General features: G+C 49.2%; 2 protein-coding genes across 3 annotated transcripts in view; both read left to right on the top strand.

Moving 5' to 3' along the window:
- LOC139199211 (spectrin beta chain, non-erythrocytic 1-like) overlaps positions 1-6,064 on the top strand; it is a 36,204-nt gene extending 30,140 nt beyond the window's left edge. For both annotated transcript variants that reach the window (XM_070828244.1, XM_070828245.1), the window contains 10 exons: positions 98-342; positions 428-566; positions 811-895; positions 1,610-1,806; positions 1,959-2,065; positions 2,185-2,233; positions 3,090-3,307; positions 3,411-3,584; positions 3,897-3,939; positions 4,253-6,064. In XM_070828244.1, the coding sequence (XP_070684345.1) occupies positions 98-342; positions 428-566; positions 811-895; positions 1,610-1,806; positions 1,959-2,065; positions 2,185-2,233; positions 3,090-3,307; positions 3,411-3,584; positions 3,897-3,939; positions 4,253-4,453 (1,458 nt within the window). In that variant the 3' untranslated portion in view covers positions 4,454-6,064. The remainder of the gene's footprint in view (positions 1-97; positions 343-427; positions 567-810; positions 896-1,609; positions 1,807-1,958; positions 2,066-2,184; positions 2,234-3,089; positions 3,308-3,410; positions 3,585-3,896; positions 3,940-4,252) is intronic.
- A 2,763-nt stretch (positions 6,065-8,827) lies between these two features.
- LOC139225653 (echinoderm microtubule-associated protein-like 6) overlaps positions 8,828-17,521 on the top strand; it is a 30,796-nt gene continuing 22,102 nt past the window's right edge. The window contains 11 exon segments of the mRNA XM_070856454.1: positions 8,828-9,024; positions 10,861-11,020; positions 11,384-11,482; positions 11,564-11,632; positions 12,542-12,727; positions 13,277-13,412; positions 14,901-15,102; positions 15,216-15,353; positions 15,917-16,173; positions 16,297-16,506; positions 16,598-16,765. Coding sequence (XP_070712555.1) covers positions 8,828-9,024; positions 10,861-11,020; positions 11,384-11,482; positions 11,564-11,632; positions 12,542-12,727; positions 13,277-13,412; positions 14,901-15,102; positions 15,216-15,353; positions 15,917-16,173; positions 16,297-16,506; positions 16,598-16,765 — 1,822 coding nt within the window.

Here is a 17,521-nt window from a genome sequence, read left to right as displayed (position 1 = left end):
CCTGCTTTACGGGGACACGTTGGGTCAATGGGACATGGAGCTCCGGTTTCGGATCCTTCCATCACACCTGATCTGACCTTTGACCTTTGCACGGCAGGTGAGGCAGCTGCAGGACGACGCGGTCCGCCTCCAGTCGGCGTACGCCGGCGATAAGGCGGATGACATCCAGCGGAGGGAGAGCGAGGTGCTGGAGGCGTGGAGGAGTCTGCTGGAGGCCTGTGACGGCCGCAGGCTCCGCCTCCTCGACACCGGAGACAAGTTCCGGTTCTTCAGCATGGTCCGGGACCTGCTGCTGTGGATGGACGACGTGATCCGGCTCATCGAGGCCCAGGAGAACCCCAGGTACCAGAGTCTACCGCCGCACGCTGGGCGCTAACATTTCACGTGACCGACAACAACACGCGTGTGTGTGTGTTTCCGTGTGCAGAGACGTGTCGTCAGTGGAGCTGCTGATGAACAACCATCAGGGCATCAAGGCCGAGATCGACGCCCGCAACGACAGCTTCACGGCCTGCATCGAGCTGGGGAAAGCCCTGCTGGCCCGGAAACACTACGCCTCCGAGGAGGTGAGTAGAAATCAGTACTTCCAACATGTGCGTCTGTGTGGAGGGAAAAATAATAATCAGCATGAAGCCGATATTTAACAACAAAAAGGAAGAAAGTTTGAATGCAACGAGAAAAAATCTGAATATTTTCAGGAATAATAATAAAATGAGGAAAAGTCATAAAAGAAAACATTTTGACTTCAGATCAGGAAGGACCGGGGGGGGGGGGGCTGTGACTGTGGTGCTCATGTGCTCATGTGTTCAGATCAAAGAGAAGCTGCTGCAGCTGACTGACAAGAGGAAGGAGATGATCGATAAGTGGGAGGACCGCTGGGAGTGGCTCCGCCTCAGTAAGTCACCCACTCACTTTCAGCAATATTCAAATAGAGTCAGGTGATCCGCTGCAGGGGATTGTGGGTCGGAGCCTCAGTAAACTGTTGCTGAGTGTCTCCGGATGCAGCCGGACTTCCTCTGACACACATTTATATTTAATGGCGTGGAGGCCTGACTGACTGACCAACCGTCCGACTGACCGACCGACCGACTGTCTGACTGACGGACTGACCGACTGTCTGACTGACGGACTGACTGACTGACTGACTGACTGACGGACTGACTGACTGACTGACTGACTGACTGACTGATGGACTGACTGACTGACTGACTGACTGACTGACTGACTGACTGACGCTGCTCACAGCTGATTGGACGCTGCTCTGATCAGTCAGTGTTGACGAGGCGTCCCCAGGATCTCTGAGGCCTCTTCCTCAAAGCCCAGGCCCCGACCAATCAGGACTCAGCGCAGGTGGTTTAGTCCCATGGAGTCATCAGGACAGGAGACAGGGCCAGTAAAACGGATCCAACTAAACCAGAGAATCAAAATGAAACAAAGGCTTAGTTTACTGACGATCATCATTAAAGGGCCACTCCACTGTTTCTACCCTGGTTCCGTCCACATCCTGGTGTCTGACGGGACGATGGCGCTGAAAGTGTTGGAACTGAATAAAACCAACAAAGTAGAGTAGAAACAGTCCAGTGATGCGACTCTCTGCTGCCCCCATCAGTCCTGGAGGTGCACCAGTTCTCGCGGGACGCGGGGGTGGCCGAGGCCTGGCTGCTGGGTCAGGAGCCCTACCTGTCCAGCAGGGAGATGGGTCAGAGCGTGGACGAGGTGGAGAAGCTCATCAAACGCCACGAGGCCTTCGAGAAGTCTGCCGCCACCTGGGAGGAGCGCTTCTCCGCCCTGGAGAGGCTGACTACGGTGAGCCAACAGGGACAAAAACACCACACATCATCTTCATGAAGACCTTTCACATTTCTAGAAAACAGAGGTACTGCGGGGCCCCACCCCCCACCAGTGGGCCATAGTCATTAGCATCGTTAGCATCGTCCGTGTGTCTGTCTGTTTGCCAGCTGGAGCTGCTGGAGGTGAGGAGGCAGCAGGAGGAGGAGGAGAGGATGAGGAAGCCACCGTCTCCAGAGCCGCCTGTGATTCAGCAGGAGGAGTCTCAGCAGCAGAGGTGAAAGCTACGGAAATGAGTTTAACCTCAGCAGCATCTGGTGGACGTCAGAGGAACTGCAGCTGGAAACAATTCACTCACAACAAAAAGTCACTTACTGTGTTTCTGTCTCTCTGCAGTGGAGTCATCACTCAGAACGGACTCCCGTCGGACCAGGACTCTCCTCGGGTCAGTACCCCCCCTCAGCTGCTAACATTAAAATAAAAAAACTAGACGATTACTCTTTATATCAGATCTGCTCACATTGGTCACGCTGGAAATCTGATCTGAGAACAGCTCAAAAATCAAATGATGTTCAGGTGACTGACTGAGCTAAATCTGACATTAAAGGAGAACTCCGGTGTTTTCAAACCTGGGTCCTATTGGGTTGTATTCTGGTTACTAAATGACTGGTAGGTACATTGAATCGCTCTATTTTCAAACACAGCAGACTCGTTTTTCACAGGAGTTGGTTTTCCACTGGTCCAACTGACTGATGGAGGCAGCAGCAGAGCAGCTCCTGTGTTCGGGGAGCTAAAATCCCTGTTTTTGTCAATGGAGTCTGGTGTGTTTCTAAGAGCAGAATATTGTTTCTGTTAGTTTGAATTTTTTTATGAAGTCTAGTTTTTAGCTAAAATTATTTCTCAGGCCTACTTGTAGTTCGTTGGTGCCACTTTGGAACAAATCTGTTGGAATGATGCTTCTCACATGAGGCCCGTTGAGTTTTGGTGAGACACTGGTGAACTGAAACTGTAACAGCGGTGCATCGTCGGCAAACTGGCAAACCAACAAATCGTTGATGTTATGAAATACTGTAGTTTAGAGAGTGATTTTATATCTGAAGAGAAGAAGAGATACTCTATATTTATATCTCAAGGTAACCGTCTCCAAAAATACATTAAAGCACGACAAAATTATAGCTTTTGTCTTGAAATTATTCAGTTAAGATCTTAAGATCAGAGGCCCAAATAAAAACTGTCCTCAGCTTCAGTCCTTAGTGGTCAAATGTTCTTTCATCTCGTATTCTTTAAACGACCCTGTTCAGGACGGCGTGGATGGTGGAGATCTGGTGAACGGCGTGGCTGAGCGGAGCTCCAAGGAGCCGAGCCCCAGCGCCTCCCCGACCTCCGACAGGAAAAATAAACTGAGCCAGTCGTCCACGCTGCCCCCCAAGAACCAGGACTCGGCGCCCTCCTCACAGCTGGAGGGACTCCTGCATCGCAAACGCGAGTGGGAGGGACACAACAAGAAGGCGTCCAACAGGTAACAACAAAGATCCTCTGCTGCAGGGGACGCCTCACTCCACTGGAAAACATCTGTCCGTTTGGCTGTCCGTCACGTGACCCTGTTGCTCTGTGATCGGCAGGTCGTGGCACAACGTGTACTGCGTCATCAACAGCCAGGAGATGGGTTTCTACAAAGACAGCAAGGCAGCGGCTCAGGGAGTCCCGTACCACAACGAGCTCCCCGTCAGCCTGAAGGAGGCGACGTGTGACGTGGCTTCAGACTACAAGAAGAAGAAACACGTCTTCAAACTCAGGTGAGGACAGGAAGGAAACAGGAAGGAAAATCTACTGTCTTAGTCCACCTCCAAGTGTCTACACGTGTCACTGTGATGTCACTGTTCTATAAGATAAACAGTTATTATTACTGCTTCAGGTTTATATTCTGAACAGGAAGGAGTGTCTGCAGCTCGCTGACCTTCCTCCTCCTCCTCTTCCTCTTGCTCCCGCTCCTCCTCCTCTTCCTCCTGCTCCTCCTCTTCCTCCTCCTGCTCCTCCTGCTCTTCCTCCTCCTGCTCCTCTTGCTCTTCCTCCTCCTGCTCCTCCTCCTCCTCCTCCGTCTGTTTCAGACTGACTGATGGAAACGAGTATCTGTTCCAAGCCAAAGATGAAGTGAGTCTTTTTCTTTTTTCTGTGAATCATCAGTTTTCTTTCAGTAGAAATCAGTCTGAAAAGTGTTGGTAATGACGGCGTGTTGGGGGGGGACTCCTCCTGGTGGGGGGACTCCTCCTGGTGGGGGGACTCCTCCTGAATCTGAATCTCGAAGAATCTTTACATCTTACATTATTTGAATTTTTCCTCGTGAAACTGGACTATTTAATCTCAGAATATTCTCCCGCCACCGTAGTTGGCATGTGTTGTAAACGCCGTTGTTACCAGGAGTCGTGAGTTTTCTGTCCCATCTGACCCGTGTCGCCCCCTGCAGGACGAGATGAGCACCTGGATCGAGGCCATCCTGAACGCCAGCGCCGACGTGCAGGGCAGCAACCCCGGCACGCCGGCGTCTGGGCGCGCTCAGACTCTGCCGGCCACCGTCACGCTCACCACCGAGTCGAGTCCCGGCAAGAGAGAGAAGGACAAAGAGAAGGAGAAACGCTTCAGCCTGTTCAGCAAGAAGAAACAGTAGAAGTGAAGCAGGAGGTGAAACACTTTGGTGAAACGGCTCGAATCCCGACGCTCTGACGTCACATGTAGCTTCTTTCAGACAGAATCATTTCTCATTCGCTGCCTTTAGCTGGAAAGTGGAAGAACTGGAATTCTCTTCAGAGCACAGAGTTCATGTGCCGTTCGCTTTGTGAAGGTCTGGATTCTCGATCAGACCTTCGCTAAAGCCGAACTCGGCTTTCAGAGCTCTAAGTTTACCAGCCGTCGAGCCTCCGACAGTAAATGTTGAATCGTTCTCAGCTCCCCGGCGTCCGATAGAGGAACACTGAGACTGGAGGAACCCGCCGAATCCTCTTTTCTGCTCCAATGAACCTGGTGTGAAACAGTAACGTCTCTGATGTCTCACACCTGTGCGATGCTCTCTGAACCTGCTGTAGAGGACTTATTAGGTGCTGACATCATCATGATGTCAGCACTGAACAGCCAATAACGGAGGCTGACGGCTGAGAGAGACCGAACCGTTTCACCAAAGTGCGCCGTCGGGTTGTTTGTTTATCCTCAATGCAGTTTTGTTTCGTTCTTTCTTGTTTTCTGATGTTTGTCTTCACGTGGTCGTCCGGATGGGTGGCGAACGCAAACACTGTGCCTGAGAGCGAGCGTGGCCGCTGTGACTCAGATGGCGTGATGTAACGGCGGTTCATCGTCAACGAAGCAGCGGGCAGAGGAGCGGCGACGCCCTTCAGTTAACACATTAACACGTGCCGTAGCAGCGAAGCTAACGGCGGTTCATCAGGACGTCCGGACTGAAGCGGCCGCTCAGCCGCTCTGCCGACGATGAACTGCTGTTCTGTCACGATGTCGCAGTCGCCGCCTCTCTCGCTCTTTCTTGTTGACGTCAGCAGGGACCACACACTCGTTTTCCTTCGTTGTTTTCTTTAATGTTTTCTTGAATTATTTTTCTACATTTGAGTTTTTTGAAACAGGTCTGAGTTATTTCCTCAATTTTGTGAGGGTGTCCTGAGAGACAACCTACATTCTTCCTCTGCCGTTGAGAAATTGGACCAATAGTGCATTTTGTTTATTACTTTGTACCTTTTTTGTCCTCTGTCACTCCGCAGCCACTTCTCTTTTGTCTTAGAAGCAGCCAGTCACCTTCCAGCAGGTGTGTGATGCATGCCTGAAACACTCACCTGGAGCTAGAATCCTCCTCATATTTGACCTCTGTTTGTTTTCTTTGGTTCTGACTCGTGGTTCAGATCCTTCCGGTCCTGATAATGAAGATCGGTGTGTATAAAAACACTTGAAAGCGTCGGTGTTGAACAGTGAACGTGGGGGGGGGGGTCCAGCCGTGGACAAATGAAGGTTGCTTGCTTATCGTCGGCTCTTCGCTGCGTTCAGATTTTCTGCTCTTTGATACTCGTGTTGCTCTGCGTCACTGTAATCTATCGTACCGAACATGTATGGAAGTTAACGCCATCTTACTGCACAATCAGAACTACATCTATAGGAATGAAGAAGAAGCTGTCTGAGGCTGAATATTTAAACTGAAGTTAGACCATAAAGGCTTTTCTCATGTATGAAATTGCACCTGTAGACTCTAAAGCTCTCTCTCTCTCTCTCTCTGTCAAATATGTGCGATGTCATTAAAGCTTTTAAACTTTACACGTCGTCCTGTTGTCATTTTACAGGTTACAACATTTACACATTATTAAAGGGCCACTCCCCTGTTTCTACCCATGATCCTCTGTGTCCACATCCTGGTGTCTGAGTGACTGGTAGGTAGTAAAAGTGTTGGAACTGGTCCAGTAGATCACCTCAGCCAGCAGACACCAAACGGGCTGCAATGGCTGCAACGTGATCCTTTGGGACTGCACCTGATCACAGTAGGTCCACTAAAAGAGCTTGTTTGATCCACTGACAGGCTCAGAGTGTTATTCTAAGTGTGTGACAGCATCATGGAAAGGATCCCTACAGAGAGAGACCTGGAAGATCCTTTTGGTTTAACCACAAACAGCACACACACCAGACTACATTCACTAAAACAGGGGTTATGGAAAGGATCCCTACAGAGAGACATTCAATGTTAGCATTTTAACATTAGCATTCAATGTTAGCATTTTAACATTAGCATTCAATTAATTTGATGAGTTGAGATGTTGGAGGCTGCGGACGTTAATGATTCTGTCCTCAGTGAGGATCTGTGGTCCAGCAGGTGGATCTGGTTCCTGGTTCGGGTCTCACCTGCAGCGGACGGGACTGATGAAGAGTCCTCCTGCTGGTTAAAGTACTTCATCTCCCGTCATGCAGCGCGGGCTCCTGAGCGCAGAGTGACGTGTGCAGTCTGTGATTCATGAAGCGGAGACGCACCTGACGCTCTGACAGAGGCGGGAAGCTCGCGCTGCTCAACGAGAAAGGGACCGGAACCCGGGGCGGAGGACTTCAAAATAAAATCAAAGATTTGACAAAGACGAATCAAGGACAAATGGGTTTGGTCAAAATTCACTACTAAGTAATTTTGAAATATATATATACTGAAAATATAATATTGTCAGTATTAGGAACACCTAAACGTGTAATCGTTCCATTGGACTGAAATAATAACACATTGTTATGGTGAAATTTAGGCTGTAAATTAATGTACTATGAAACCAGATATACTTTCCTGTACAGATATTTCAAATAAAAACTATAATCAAAGTGTAAAATGTGTAAAAGGGTCATTATTTTTGTTTCCATTACTCCTTTCATTGCCAAGAAAGAACGCTGCCATTGTGTACTTTATTTTGAAAGTGTGCAGAGGAAGTGGTGATGTGAATTCTTCCGATTTGACGCCGTCGGTGATCCCTGGGATTCCCGTTATTATTATCCGCTCTCTTTCTCATCGTTATCCTCCGTTTCTCCGGACTGTTTCTGAGCCGGGAGCTGCTGCAGCTTTCTGCCGGGGGTCACAGCGAGTGTCCGCCGGCCTGCAGGAGCGGGAGCAGCCGGTGTCGGATGTCGGTTTCTCCGGTTCTGGATGCGGACTGACGGCGATAAATCTGCGCTGTAATCTCCGGATCTCAGTGGGAAACAGCGAACAGACGGCGGGGGGTTCTGTGTGTGGAACAACCTTCAATTCTCTGCAAGTGTCGGTTTGTCTTTACCGCCATGACAGCAGAACCATTTATCTTAGAACAAACCCGGACAGTGTTCGTGTGCGACATTTAAACGTTCCCACAAGGTTCCTGCACAACGTCTCTGCTTGTAAAATGTTCCTGTAGCTTTCTGTAACCTCAGTTAGCCTGTTCTACAAGAACCTCAGTTAGCCTGTTCCACAAGAACCTCAGTTAGCCTGTTCCACAAGAACCTCAGTTAGCCTGTTCCACAAGAACCTCAGTTAGCCTGTTCTACAAGAACCTCAGTTAGCCTGTTCTACAAGAACCTCAGTTAGCCTGTTCCACAAGAACCTCAGTTAGCCTGTTCTACAAGAACCTCAGTTAGCCTGTTCCACAAGAACCTCTGTTAGCTTGTTCTACAAGAACCTTTTCGCCTGTTCTCCAAGAACCTCTGTTAGCCTGTTCCTCAAGAACATCTGTTAGGCTGTTCAATAAGGAACTTCTGTTAAACTGTTGAATAAGGAACCTTTGTTAGCCTGTTCCTGAAGAACCTTTTCGCCTGTTCCACAAGAACCTCTGTTAGCTTGTTCTACAAGAACCTTTTAGCCTGTTGAATAAGGAACCTCTCAGCACTGTTCGATCTGTCAATGCTGTTCTACAAGTACCCTACTCTACAAGTTAGCCTGTACCTCAAGAACCTCTGTTAGCCTGTTCTACAAGAACATCTGTCAGCAGTGTTCTATGAAGAACCTCTACTGATGCAGTGTTATAAGGAAGTGTTGTAAGCAGAGTTCAATTAGAACCTCTGTTAGCCTGTTCCATAAGAACCTGTATCACATTTAAAGAGTTTGAGACGCTGTTCTCCAAACATTTTTAAGGTGTTCGGTTCTGTGGGAGACAGGAAGTGACAGAAACATTTAAGGCTTTTATTTTGTTTGTTTTGTCGATGACTTCCTGCCGTGTCATCACTTTGAAACACAAACTTCTACTGAGTTTGTGCGACTTGGCTAACGTGAGTTAGCCGCAGCGAGGCTGCAGGTTGGCGTTATGGGAAATGTAGTTGGATGCCGCTCTGTTACAGAGACTACAAAGATGGAGGACAGCTTCCATCAGCGTTAGGGCCCGCAGCAGGTGGATGGACACCATCGCCACGGTCTGTGAGCTCCTCCAGGACACACCTTTGGTAGCACATGCTACAGGAAGAACCCGCTCAGTCCTCAGACCTCCCGGTTTAGACCCAGAAGCCTCAGTCTTTTCTTCTTCGTGGATCTTAAACGTTCGCTCTTCGGTTTGACGCCGACATGTCCGATAAGACGGCGCCGCGCTGCCAGCTGAGGCTGGAGTGGATCCACGGCTACCGAGGCCACCAGTGCCGGAACAACCTGTTCTACACGGCGGGGAAGGAGGTGCTGTACTTCGTGGCCGGAGTGGGCGTGGTCTACAACACCCGGGAGCACACCCAGAAGTTCTACCTGGGACACAATGATGACATCATCAGGTGAGCAGACAGTGGGGGGTACACACAGTACCACAGAACATACACAGAGTACATGTGTGTAGTACAGAGTACATGTGTGTAGTACAGAGTACATGTGTGTAGTACTGAGTACATGTGTGTAGTACAGAGTACATGTGTGTAGTACAGAGTACATGTGTGTAGTACTGAGTACATGTGTGTAGTACAGAGTACATGTGTGTAGTACAGAGTACATGTGTGTAGTACTGAGTACATGTGTGTAGTACAGAGTACATGTGTGTAGTACTGAGTACATGTGTGTAGTACAGAGTACATGTGTGTAGTACAGAGTACATGTGTGTAGTACTGAGTACATGTGTGTAGTACTGAGTACATGTGTGTAGTACAGAGTACATGTGTGTAGTACTGAGTACATGTGTGTAGTACAGAGTACATGTGTGTAGTAAAGAGTACATGTGTGTAGTACTGAGTACATGTGTGTAGTACTGAGTACATGTGTGTAGTACAGAGTACATGTGTGTAGTACAGAGTACATGTGTGTAGTACTGAGTACATGTGTGTAGTACTGAGTACATGTGTGTAGTACTGAGTACATGTGATTGTTCACCTGGCTGATTGACAGGAGAGACTGTTTACATGGAAACAACAGATGAAGCTGTGAGGGCGGTCCTCCCTAACACACACACACACACACACACACACACACACACACACACACACACACACACACACACACACACACACTCACTCCCAGCTGTTCCAGATGTTGCTGCAGGCTCACCTGCAGGCAGGTGTGACTCTGACCCAGTTCAGCAGTGTCACATGTTAAAGGAGCAGTTCACTGTTTTAACTCTCTGTCCCTACCTGTCTCTGTCTCTGTCTCTCTGTCCCTACCTGTCTCTGTCTCTGTCTCTCTGTCCCTACCTGTCTCTGTCTCTCTGTCCCTACCTGTCTCTGTCTCTCTGTCCCTTCCTGTCTCTGTCTCTGTCTCTCTCTCTCTGTCCCTACCTGTCTCTGTCTCTCTGTCCCTTCCTGTCTCTGTCTCTGTCTCTCTCTCTCTGTCCCTACCTGTCTCTGTCTCTCTGTCCCTACCTGTCTCTGTCTCTCTGTCTCTCTGTCCCTACCTGTCTCTGTCTCTGTCTCTCTGTCCCTACCTGTCTCTGTCTCTTTCTCTCTGTCCCTACCTGTCTCTGTCTCTCTGTCCCTACCTGTCTCTGTCTCTCTGTCCCTACCTGTCTCTGTCTCTTTCTCTCTGTCCCTACCTGTCTCTGTCTCTCTGTCTCTCTGTCCCTACCTGTCTCTGTCTCTCTGTCCCTACCTGTCTCTGTCTCTGTCTCTCTGTCCCTACCTGTCTCTGTCTCTGTCTCTCTGTCCCTACCTGTCTCTGTCTCTGTCTCTCTGTCCCTACCTGTCTCTGTCTCTCTGTCCCTTCCTGTCTCTGTCTCTGTCGCTCTCTCTCTGTCCCTACCTGTCTCTGTCGCTCTCTCTCTGTCCCTACCTGTCTCTCTCTCTGTCTGTCCCTACCTGTCTCTCTCTCTCTCTGTCCCTACCTGTCTCTGTCTATCTCTCTGTCTGTCCCTACCTGTCTGTCTCTGTCTCTGTCTCTCTCTGTCCCTACCTGTCTCTGTCTATCTCTCTGTCTGTCCCTACCTGTCTGTCTCTGTCTCTGTCTCTCTCTGTCCCTACCTGTCTCTGTCTATCTCTCTGTCTGTCCCTACCTGTCTCTGTCTCTCTGTCTGTCCCTACCTGTCTCTGTCTCTCTGTCTGTCCCTACCTGTCTCTGTCTCTCTGTCTGTCCCTACCTGTCTGTCTCTGTCTCTGTCTCTCTCTGTCCCTACCTGTCTGTCTCTCTGCCAGCCTGGCGATCCACCCTGATAAGGTGCAGGTGGCGACAGGTCAGGTGGGTAAGGACCCGTTCATCTGTATCTGGGACACCTACTCCATGCAGACCATCTCCATCCTGAGGGACGTCCACACGCACGGCGTCGCCTGTCTGGCCTTCGACTCCGACGGACAGGTGAGGCCTTGATGTCACTTCCCTTTACCTGAGGCCGCTCCTAACCACCTCCTAACCTCCTCCTAACCTCCTCCTAACCCTAACCTAAACCACCATTAGAGCTGTGTGTGTGTGTGTGTGTCTGTGTGTCTGTGTGTCTGTGTGTGTCTGTGTGTGTGTGTGTGTGTGTGTGTGTGTGTGTGTGTGTGTGTCTGTGTGTCTGTGTCTGTGTCTGTGTGTGTGTCTGTGTCTGTGTCTGTGTCTGTGTCTGTGTCTGTGTCTGTGTCTGTGTGTGTGTGTGTCTGTGTGTGTCTGTGTGTGTCTGTGTGTGTGTGTTCATGTTCTCATGTGTTCATGTTCTCTCGTGTCTCTCTGGTTCCTCAGCGGCTGGCGTCGGTCGGTCTGGACGCCAAGAACACTCTGTGTGTGTGGGACTGGAGGAGAGGACGAGTCCTCGCCACGGCGACCGGACACTCAGACAGAGTACGAGCCTCCACCTGTCCACTCTGTAGCTCACCTTTTCTCCCATGATGCCTCAGTCTCCACCGGCTTTGTCTCCCGCAGATCTTCGACGTGTCCTGGGACCCGTTCCAGTCCGGCCGTCTGGTCAGCTGTGGAGTCAAACACATCAAGGTGAGACAGGTGTTCCTCAGGTGTTCCTCAGGTGTTCCTCAGGTGTTCTTCAGGTGTTCCTCAGGTGTTCCTCAGGTGTTCCTCAGGTGTTCTTCAGGTGTTCCTCAGGTGTTCCTCAGGTGTTCTTCAGGTGTTCCTCAGGTGCTCTTCAGGTGTTCCTCAGGTGTTCCTCAGGTGACTCCTCAGGTGACTCCTCAGGTGACTCCTCAGGTGACTCCTCAGGTGTTCCTCAGGTGTTCCTTCAGGTGTTCCTCAGGTGACTCCTTAGGTGTTCTTCAGGTGTTCTTCAGGTGTTCTTCAGGTGTTCCTCAGGTGTTCCTCAGGTGTTCCTCAGGTGTTCCTCAGGTGTTCCTTCAGGTGTTCCTCAGGTGTTCTTCAGGTGTTCCTCAGGTGTTCCTCAGGTGTTCCTCAGGTGTTCCTCAGGTGACTCCTCAGGTGACTCCTCAGGTGTTCCTCAGGTGTTCCTCGGGTGTTCTTAAGGTGTTCCTCAGGTGTTCCTCAGGTGTTCCCCAGGTTCATTCACTCCTCAGTTTGCTCACAGTATTAAGTCCCACATTTACAAGAGGACAGGTGGATTTTCTCTGAGACTAAAATGGTGACTTTACAAGGAAAACGTTGTAAAATCACAGGTGCAAAAAGGAACCAGAAGAACTCTGTGGTTTCAGCGGTTTGACAGGAAAAAGAACAAATTTGCCAGGATACAAATTCTCTCTGAGATTTTAAAGAAACTGAACTGAAAGTCATAAAATGAACAAGAAATAAGTCTCTGAGATAAAAGTGTTGGACTTACAGAAGGAACTTAGTCCTGTGGGATCCTCCAGTCGTAGATGTACCGATGACCAGTGGATTATTATTCCTGGTCACTGGTGGAAGTGGACATGTGACCCAGTAACCCTGTCCTGTGTGCAGTTCTGGACTCTGTGTGGGAACGCTCTGACCCCCAAGAGAGGGATCTTTGGGAAGACGGGCGACCTGCAGACCATCCTGTGCGTCTCTGCGGCCAAAGACGAGCTGACGTACTCCGGAGCTCTGAACGGAGACGTCTACGTGTGGAGAGGAATCACTCTGATCCGGACCGTCCAGGCTGCACACGCGGTAAAGATGTGAACACACTTCCTGTGTCAGTTCAGTTCAGTTCAGAAACACAAAGCAAACAAGATGTAACACCAACAAAGAGAAGCAAACAGTGCTTTTACCAGGAGCTAGAAACAGAAACATTCGGCCCTGTTGGAAGAAACGATGCTTGGTCTAAAGTCAGTGTTATTCTAAGTGTGTGACAGCATCATGGAAAGGATCCCTACAGAGAGAGACCTGGAAGATCCTTTTGGTTTAACCACAAACAGCACACACACCAGACTACATTCACTAAAACAGGGATTTTAGAGCTGCTGCTCTGCTGCTGCCTCCATCAGTCAGTGTGTTTGTGTGTCACACAAATATTGTGTTGGATCCAAACTTACTCTTAAAATCACCAAAGTCTCACAATAACACAAACACACTGACTGATGGAGGCAGCAACAGGGCAGCAGCTCCTGTGTCCTGTGAGCTAAAATCAAAAGTTTTCAATCAAAGTTTTTGTAAATGGAGTCTGGTGTGTTCTGCAGGACTGATGGGAAATGTGTTTTTATGTAACGTGTTGTCCAGGCCGGGATCTTCAGCATGCACGCCTGCGAGGAGGGATTCGCCACTGGAGGACGAGATGGCTGCATCCGACTGTGGGACGTCGACTTCAAACCCATCACCAAGATCGACCTGAGGGAGGCGGAGCAGGGATACAAAGGTCTGAACCTGGTAGCTTCACCTGTGTGCTGGCTGCTCATGGCGCCAGTGAGGGGTCACGTTAAGTGTGAAGAGAGTTCACTGAAGTGTGATGGAGGTCATATAGACAACACCTGGGCAGAAATATATTATTATCAATATATAATGTAATATTACATATACATCAGGTGTGTTTCCTGTTTCAGAGACAGGTGTGTTTCCTGTTTCAGAGTCAGGTGTGTTTCCTGTTTCAGAGTCAGGTGTGTTTCCTGTTTCAGTCAGGTGTGTTTCCTGTTTCAGTCAGATGTGTTTCCTGTTTCAGAGTCAGGTGTGTTTCCTGTTTCAGTCAGGTGTGTTTCCTGTTTCAGTCAGGTGTGTTTCCTGTTTCAGAGTCAGGTGTGTTTCCTGTTTCAGAGTCAGGTGTGTTTCCTGTTTCAGTCAGGTGTGTTTCCTGTTTCAGTCAGGTGTGTTTCCTGTTTCAGAGTCAGGTGTTTTCCTGTTTCAGTCAGGTGTGTTTCCTGTTTCAGAGTCAGGTGTGTTTCCTGTTTCAGTCAGGTGTATTTCCTGTTTCAGAGTCAGGTGTGTTTCCTGTTTCAGTCAGGTGTGTTTCCTGTTTCAGTCAGGTGTGTTTCCTGTTTCAGAGTCAGGTGTTTTCCTGTTTCAGTCAGGTGTGTGTTTCCTGTTTCAGAGTCAGGTGTGTTTCCTGTTTCAGTCAGGTGTATTTCCTGTTTCAGAGTCAGGTGTGTTTCCTGTTTCAGTCAGGTGTGTTTCCTGTTTCAGAGACAGGTGTGTTTCCTGTTTCAGTCAGGTGTGTTTCCTGTTTCAGTCAGGTGTGTTTCCTGTTTCAGAGACAGGTGTGTTTCCTGTTTCAGTCAGGTGTGTTTCCTGTTTCAGAGACAGGTGTGTTTCCTGTTTCAGTCAGGTGTGTTTCCTGTTTCAGAGACAGGTGTGTTTCCTGTTTCAGTCAGGTGTGTTTCCTGTTTCAGTCAGGTGTGTTTCCTGTTTCAGAGTCAGGTGTGTTTCCTTTTTCAGTCAGGTGTGTTTCCTTTTTCAGTCAAGTGTGTTTCCTGTTTCAGAGACAGGTGTGTTTCCTGTTTCAGTCAGGTGTGTTTCCTGTTTCAGAGACAGGTGTGTTCCCTGTTTCAGTCAGGTGTGTTTCCTGTTTCAGTCAGGTGTGTTTCCTGTTTCAGTCAGGTGTGTTTCCTGTTTCAGAGACAGGTGTGTTTCCTGTTTCAGTCAGGTGTGTTTCCTGTTTCAGAGACAGGTGTGTTTCCTGTTTCAGTCAGGTGTGTTTCCTGTTTCAGTCAGGTGTGTTTCCTGTTTCAGAGACAGGTGTGTTTCCTGTTTCAGTCAGGTGTGTTTCCTGTTTCAGAGACAGGTGTGTTTCCTGTTTCAGTCAGGTGTGTTTCCTGTTTCAGAGTCGGGTGTGTTTCCTTTTTCAGTCAGGTGTGTTTCCTGTTTCAGAGTCGGGTGTGTTTCCTTTTTCAGTCAGGTGTGTTTCCTGTTTCAGGTCTGTCCATCCGCAGTGTTTGCTGGAAGGCGGACCGGATCCTGGCGGGGACGCAGGACAGTGAGATCTTCGAGGTCATGGTTCGAGACCGCGACAAACCGGTTCTGCTGATGCAGGGTCACAGCGAGGGCGAGCTGTGGGCCCTCGACCTGCACCCCAAACAGCCGGTCGCTGTCACCGGGAGCGACGACCGCTCGGTCAGGTCTGAGTCACAACCTGCTGAGTTTACCGCCCATCTGTCTGTCTGTCTCCCACCTGCCTGTCTCCCTCCTGTCTGTCTCTCACCTGTCTGTCTCCCACCTGTCTGTCTCTCAGGCTGTGGAGTCTTCCTGACCACACTCTGCTGGCTCGCTGTAACATGGAGGAATCTGTCCGCAGTGTTTCCTTCAATAACGACGGCTCTCAGCTCGCTCTGGGGATGAAGGACGGGTCGTTCACCGTGCTGCGTGTCAGGTGACCTCAGGATCATCCTCAGTGTCATCGCTGTGACGTATAGCCCCACGCCGTTAGCTACGGTAGCTAATGCAGGAGGCTAATTTACCTGAGTCTGAAGGTTCTCTGGAAAGATCTACGAGGCCGCTGCCGTTTATCTCGATTTATTTGTGATGCTTGAGTTGTGCTTTCTGATCTCTACCAGGTGAAGTACGAAGTTAGCCTGACCTGTAGTCAGACACAGGTTTAGATTTGGCCTTTCAAACTAACATTAAACATTAAAAAGTACTGTAAAATACAAAACTATATAATAACTAGTTGAAACATAAGTGTGGTTATAAAATCATGAACAATATTTTAATGCTATCAGGCAAAAGACTTCATGTCGGAAACAACCTGAAAATAACTTGTTGTTTGTGATTGATCTCATGCAAGTATTAAAATAAAAGAGGACCAAGGATTGAGCCTTGGGGAACTCCGCACATCATGTCGGTACACTTGCATGCATTGATATTTGTTGCAAACATCACATTCGGGTTTTTTGATTTGCTGTGGAACTGTGGGTAACAAACCCTTTTCTTCAGGGACATGACAGAGGTTGTGCACATCAAGGACAGGAAGGAGGTGATCCATGAGCTGAAGTTCTCTCCAGATGGTTCCTTCCTGGCGGTGGGATCAAATGATGGGCTGGTGGATGTCTACGCTGTCGCCCAGCGCTACAAGAAGATGGGCGAATGCAGCCGCTCCACCTCCTTCATCACCCACCTGGATTGGTCGGTCGACAGCCGCTTCCTGCAGACCAACGATGGCGCCGGAGAACGGCTCTTCTACCGGATGCCAGGTATGAGTGATGGCAGTGGTTCTTATGGACTGACCTGTCTAGACTTGGGACTTGATTCGGGACTTACTTACGTCCTAATACCAGTGACCTTCTGACCCCTTGACCTCCTCCTGTGTCCTGCAGCAGGGAAGCTGATTACTAAAGAGGAGGCGAAGGGGATCCACTGGATGACATGGACAAGCGTCATCGGGCCAGAGGTGAACGGCATCTGGCCCAAATACTCAAACGTCACAAACGTGAACTCTGTGGATGCCAACTACAGCAGTGCGGTGCTGGTGACGGGAGACGACATGGGCCTCGTTAAACTCTTCAGGTTCCCCTGCCTCAAGAAAGGTCGGTCTGACAAACGGTCACAGAACAGAACTTCAGGAACTTAAAAACCCCAAATGTTCTGTAAACTGTCTGCGTCCTCATCCTCACACAGGAGCCAAATTTAAGAAGTACATCGGCCACTCTGCCCATGTGACAAACGTTCGCTGGTCCAACGACCTGCAGTGGGTCGTCAGCACTGGCGGCGCCGACCACACTGTATTCCAGTGGAGGTTCCTGCCAGAGGGCGTCATGAACGGTGTCCTGGAGCCCCTCCTCCAAGGTAACGCCGAGGTTTTCTGCTGTAATGACATGAAGAACCGAATCAGCTCAGTCTCAAGATGTTTCCAGCAACGCAAAGCGAATATTTGCCTCATGTTACCCACTCGAGTTTGCACAATGTTTTTGCTAATGTCTGTGCTAACTGAGGCTAATGCTTGTGCTAAATGAAGCTAATATCTGTGCTAACTGTGGCTAATGCTTGTGCTAACTGAGGCTAATGTCTGTGCTAAATGAGGCTAATGCTTGTGCTAAATGAAGCTAATGTCTGTGCTAACTGTGGCTAATGCTTGTGCTAACTGAGGCTAATGTCTGTGCTAAATGAGGCTAATGCTTGTGCTAAATGAAGCTAATGTCTGTGCTAACTGTGGCTAATGCTTGTGCTAACTGAGGCTAATGCTTATGCTAAGTTCTTATTAAACTCCGTCCTAAAGCCAGACTCGGTAACAGTCACACATGATCAGAGTGTAGCAGGTCGTCCAGCGTCCTCGCTGACTGTCGTCCTCTTAAGTGTCCAGTGGGATCACTGAGCTCCATGTTTGATTCATCGTCAGGGCGTCAGGACAGCCAATCAGAGCTCTACGTATCTATTCGCATCTTTTCCAACGGGAAACATTTGCTTTGCGCTTGGTAGAAACACACCTTTAGTGAGGCCCAGCCAAAACTGGACTGGAATCCCTAAACTCTGACCTGTTTGTGGCTTTTGGCCCAGAATCTGAATTTCAGGAAACACTGTGTAACTCTGTCAACATTAAATAGC

The sequence above is a fragment of the Pempheris klunzingeri genome, chromosome 3 (genome assembly GCF_042242105.1).
Source record: "Pempheris klunzingeri isolate RE-2024b chromosome 3, fPemKlu1.hap1, whole genome shotgun sequence".
Lineage (NCBI taxonomy): Eukaryota > Metazoa > Chordata > Actinopteri > Acropomatiformes > Pempheridae > Pempheris > Pempheris klunzingeri.
Note: the sequence above shows the minus strand (reverse complement) of the source record. Positions and strands in the feature narration are given on the sequence as shown.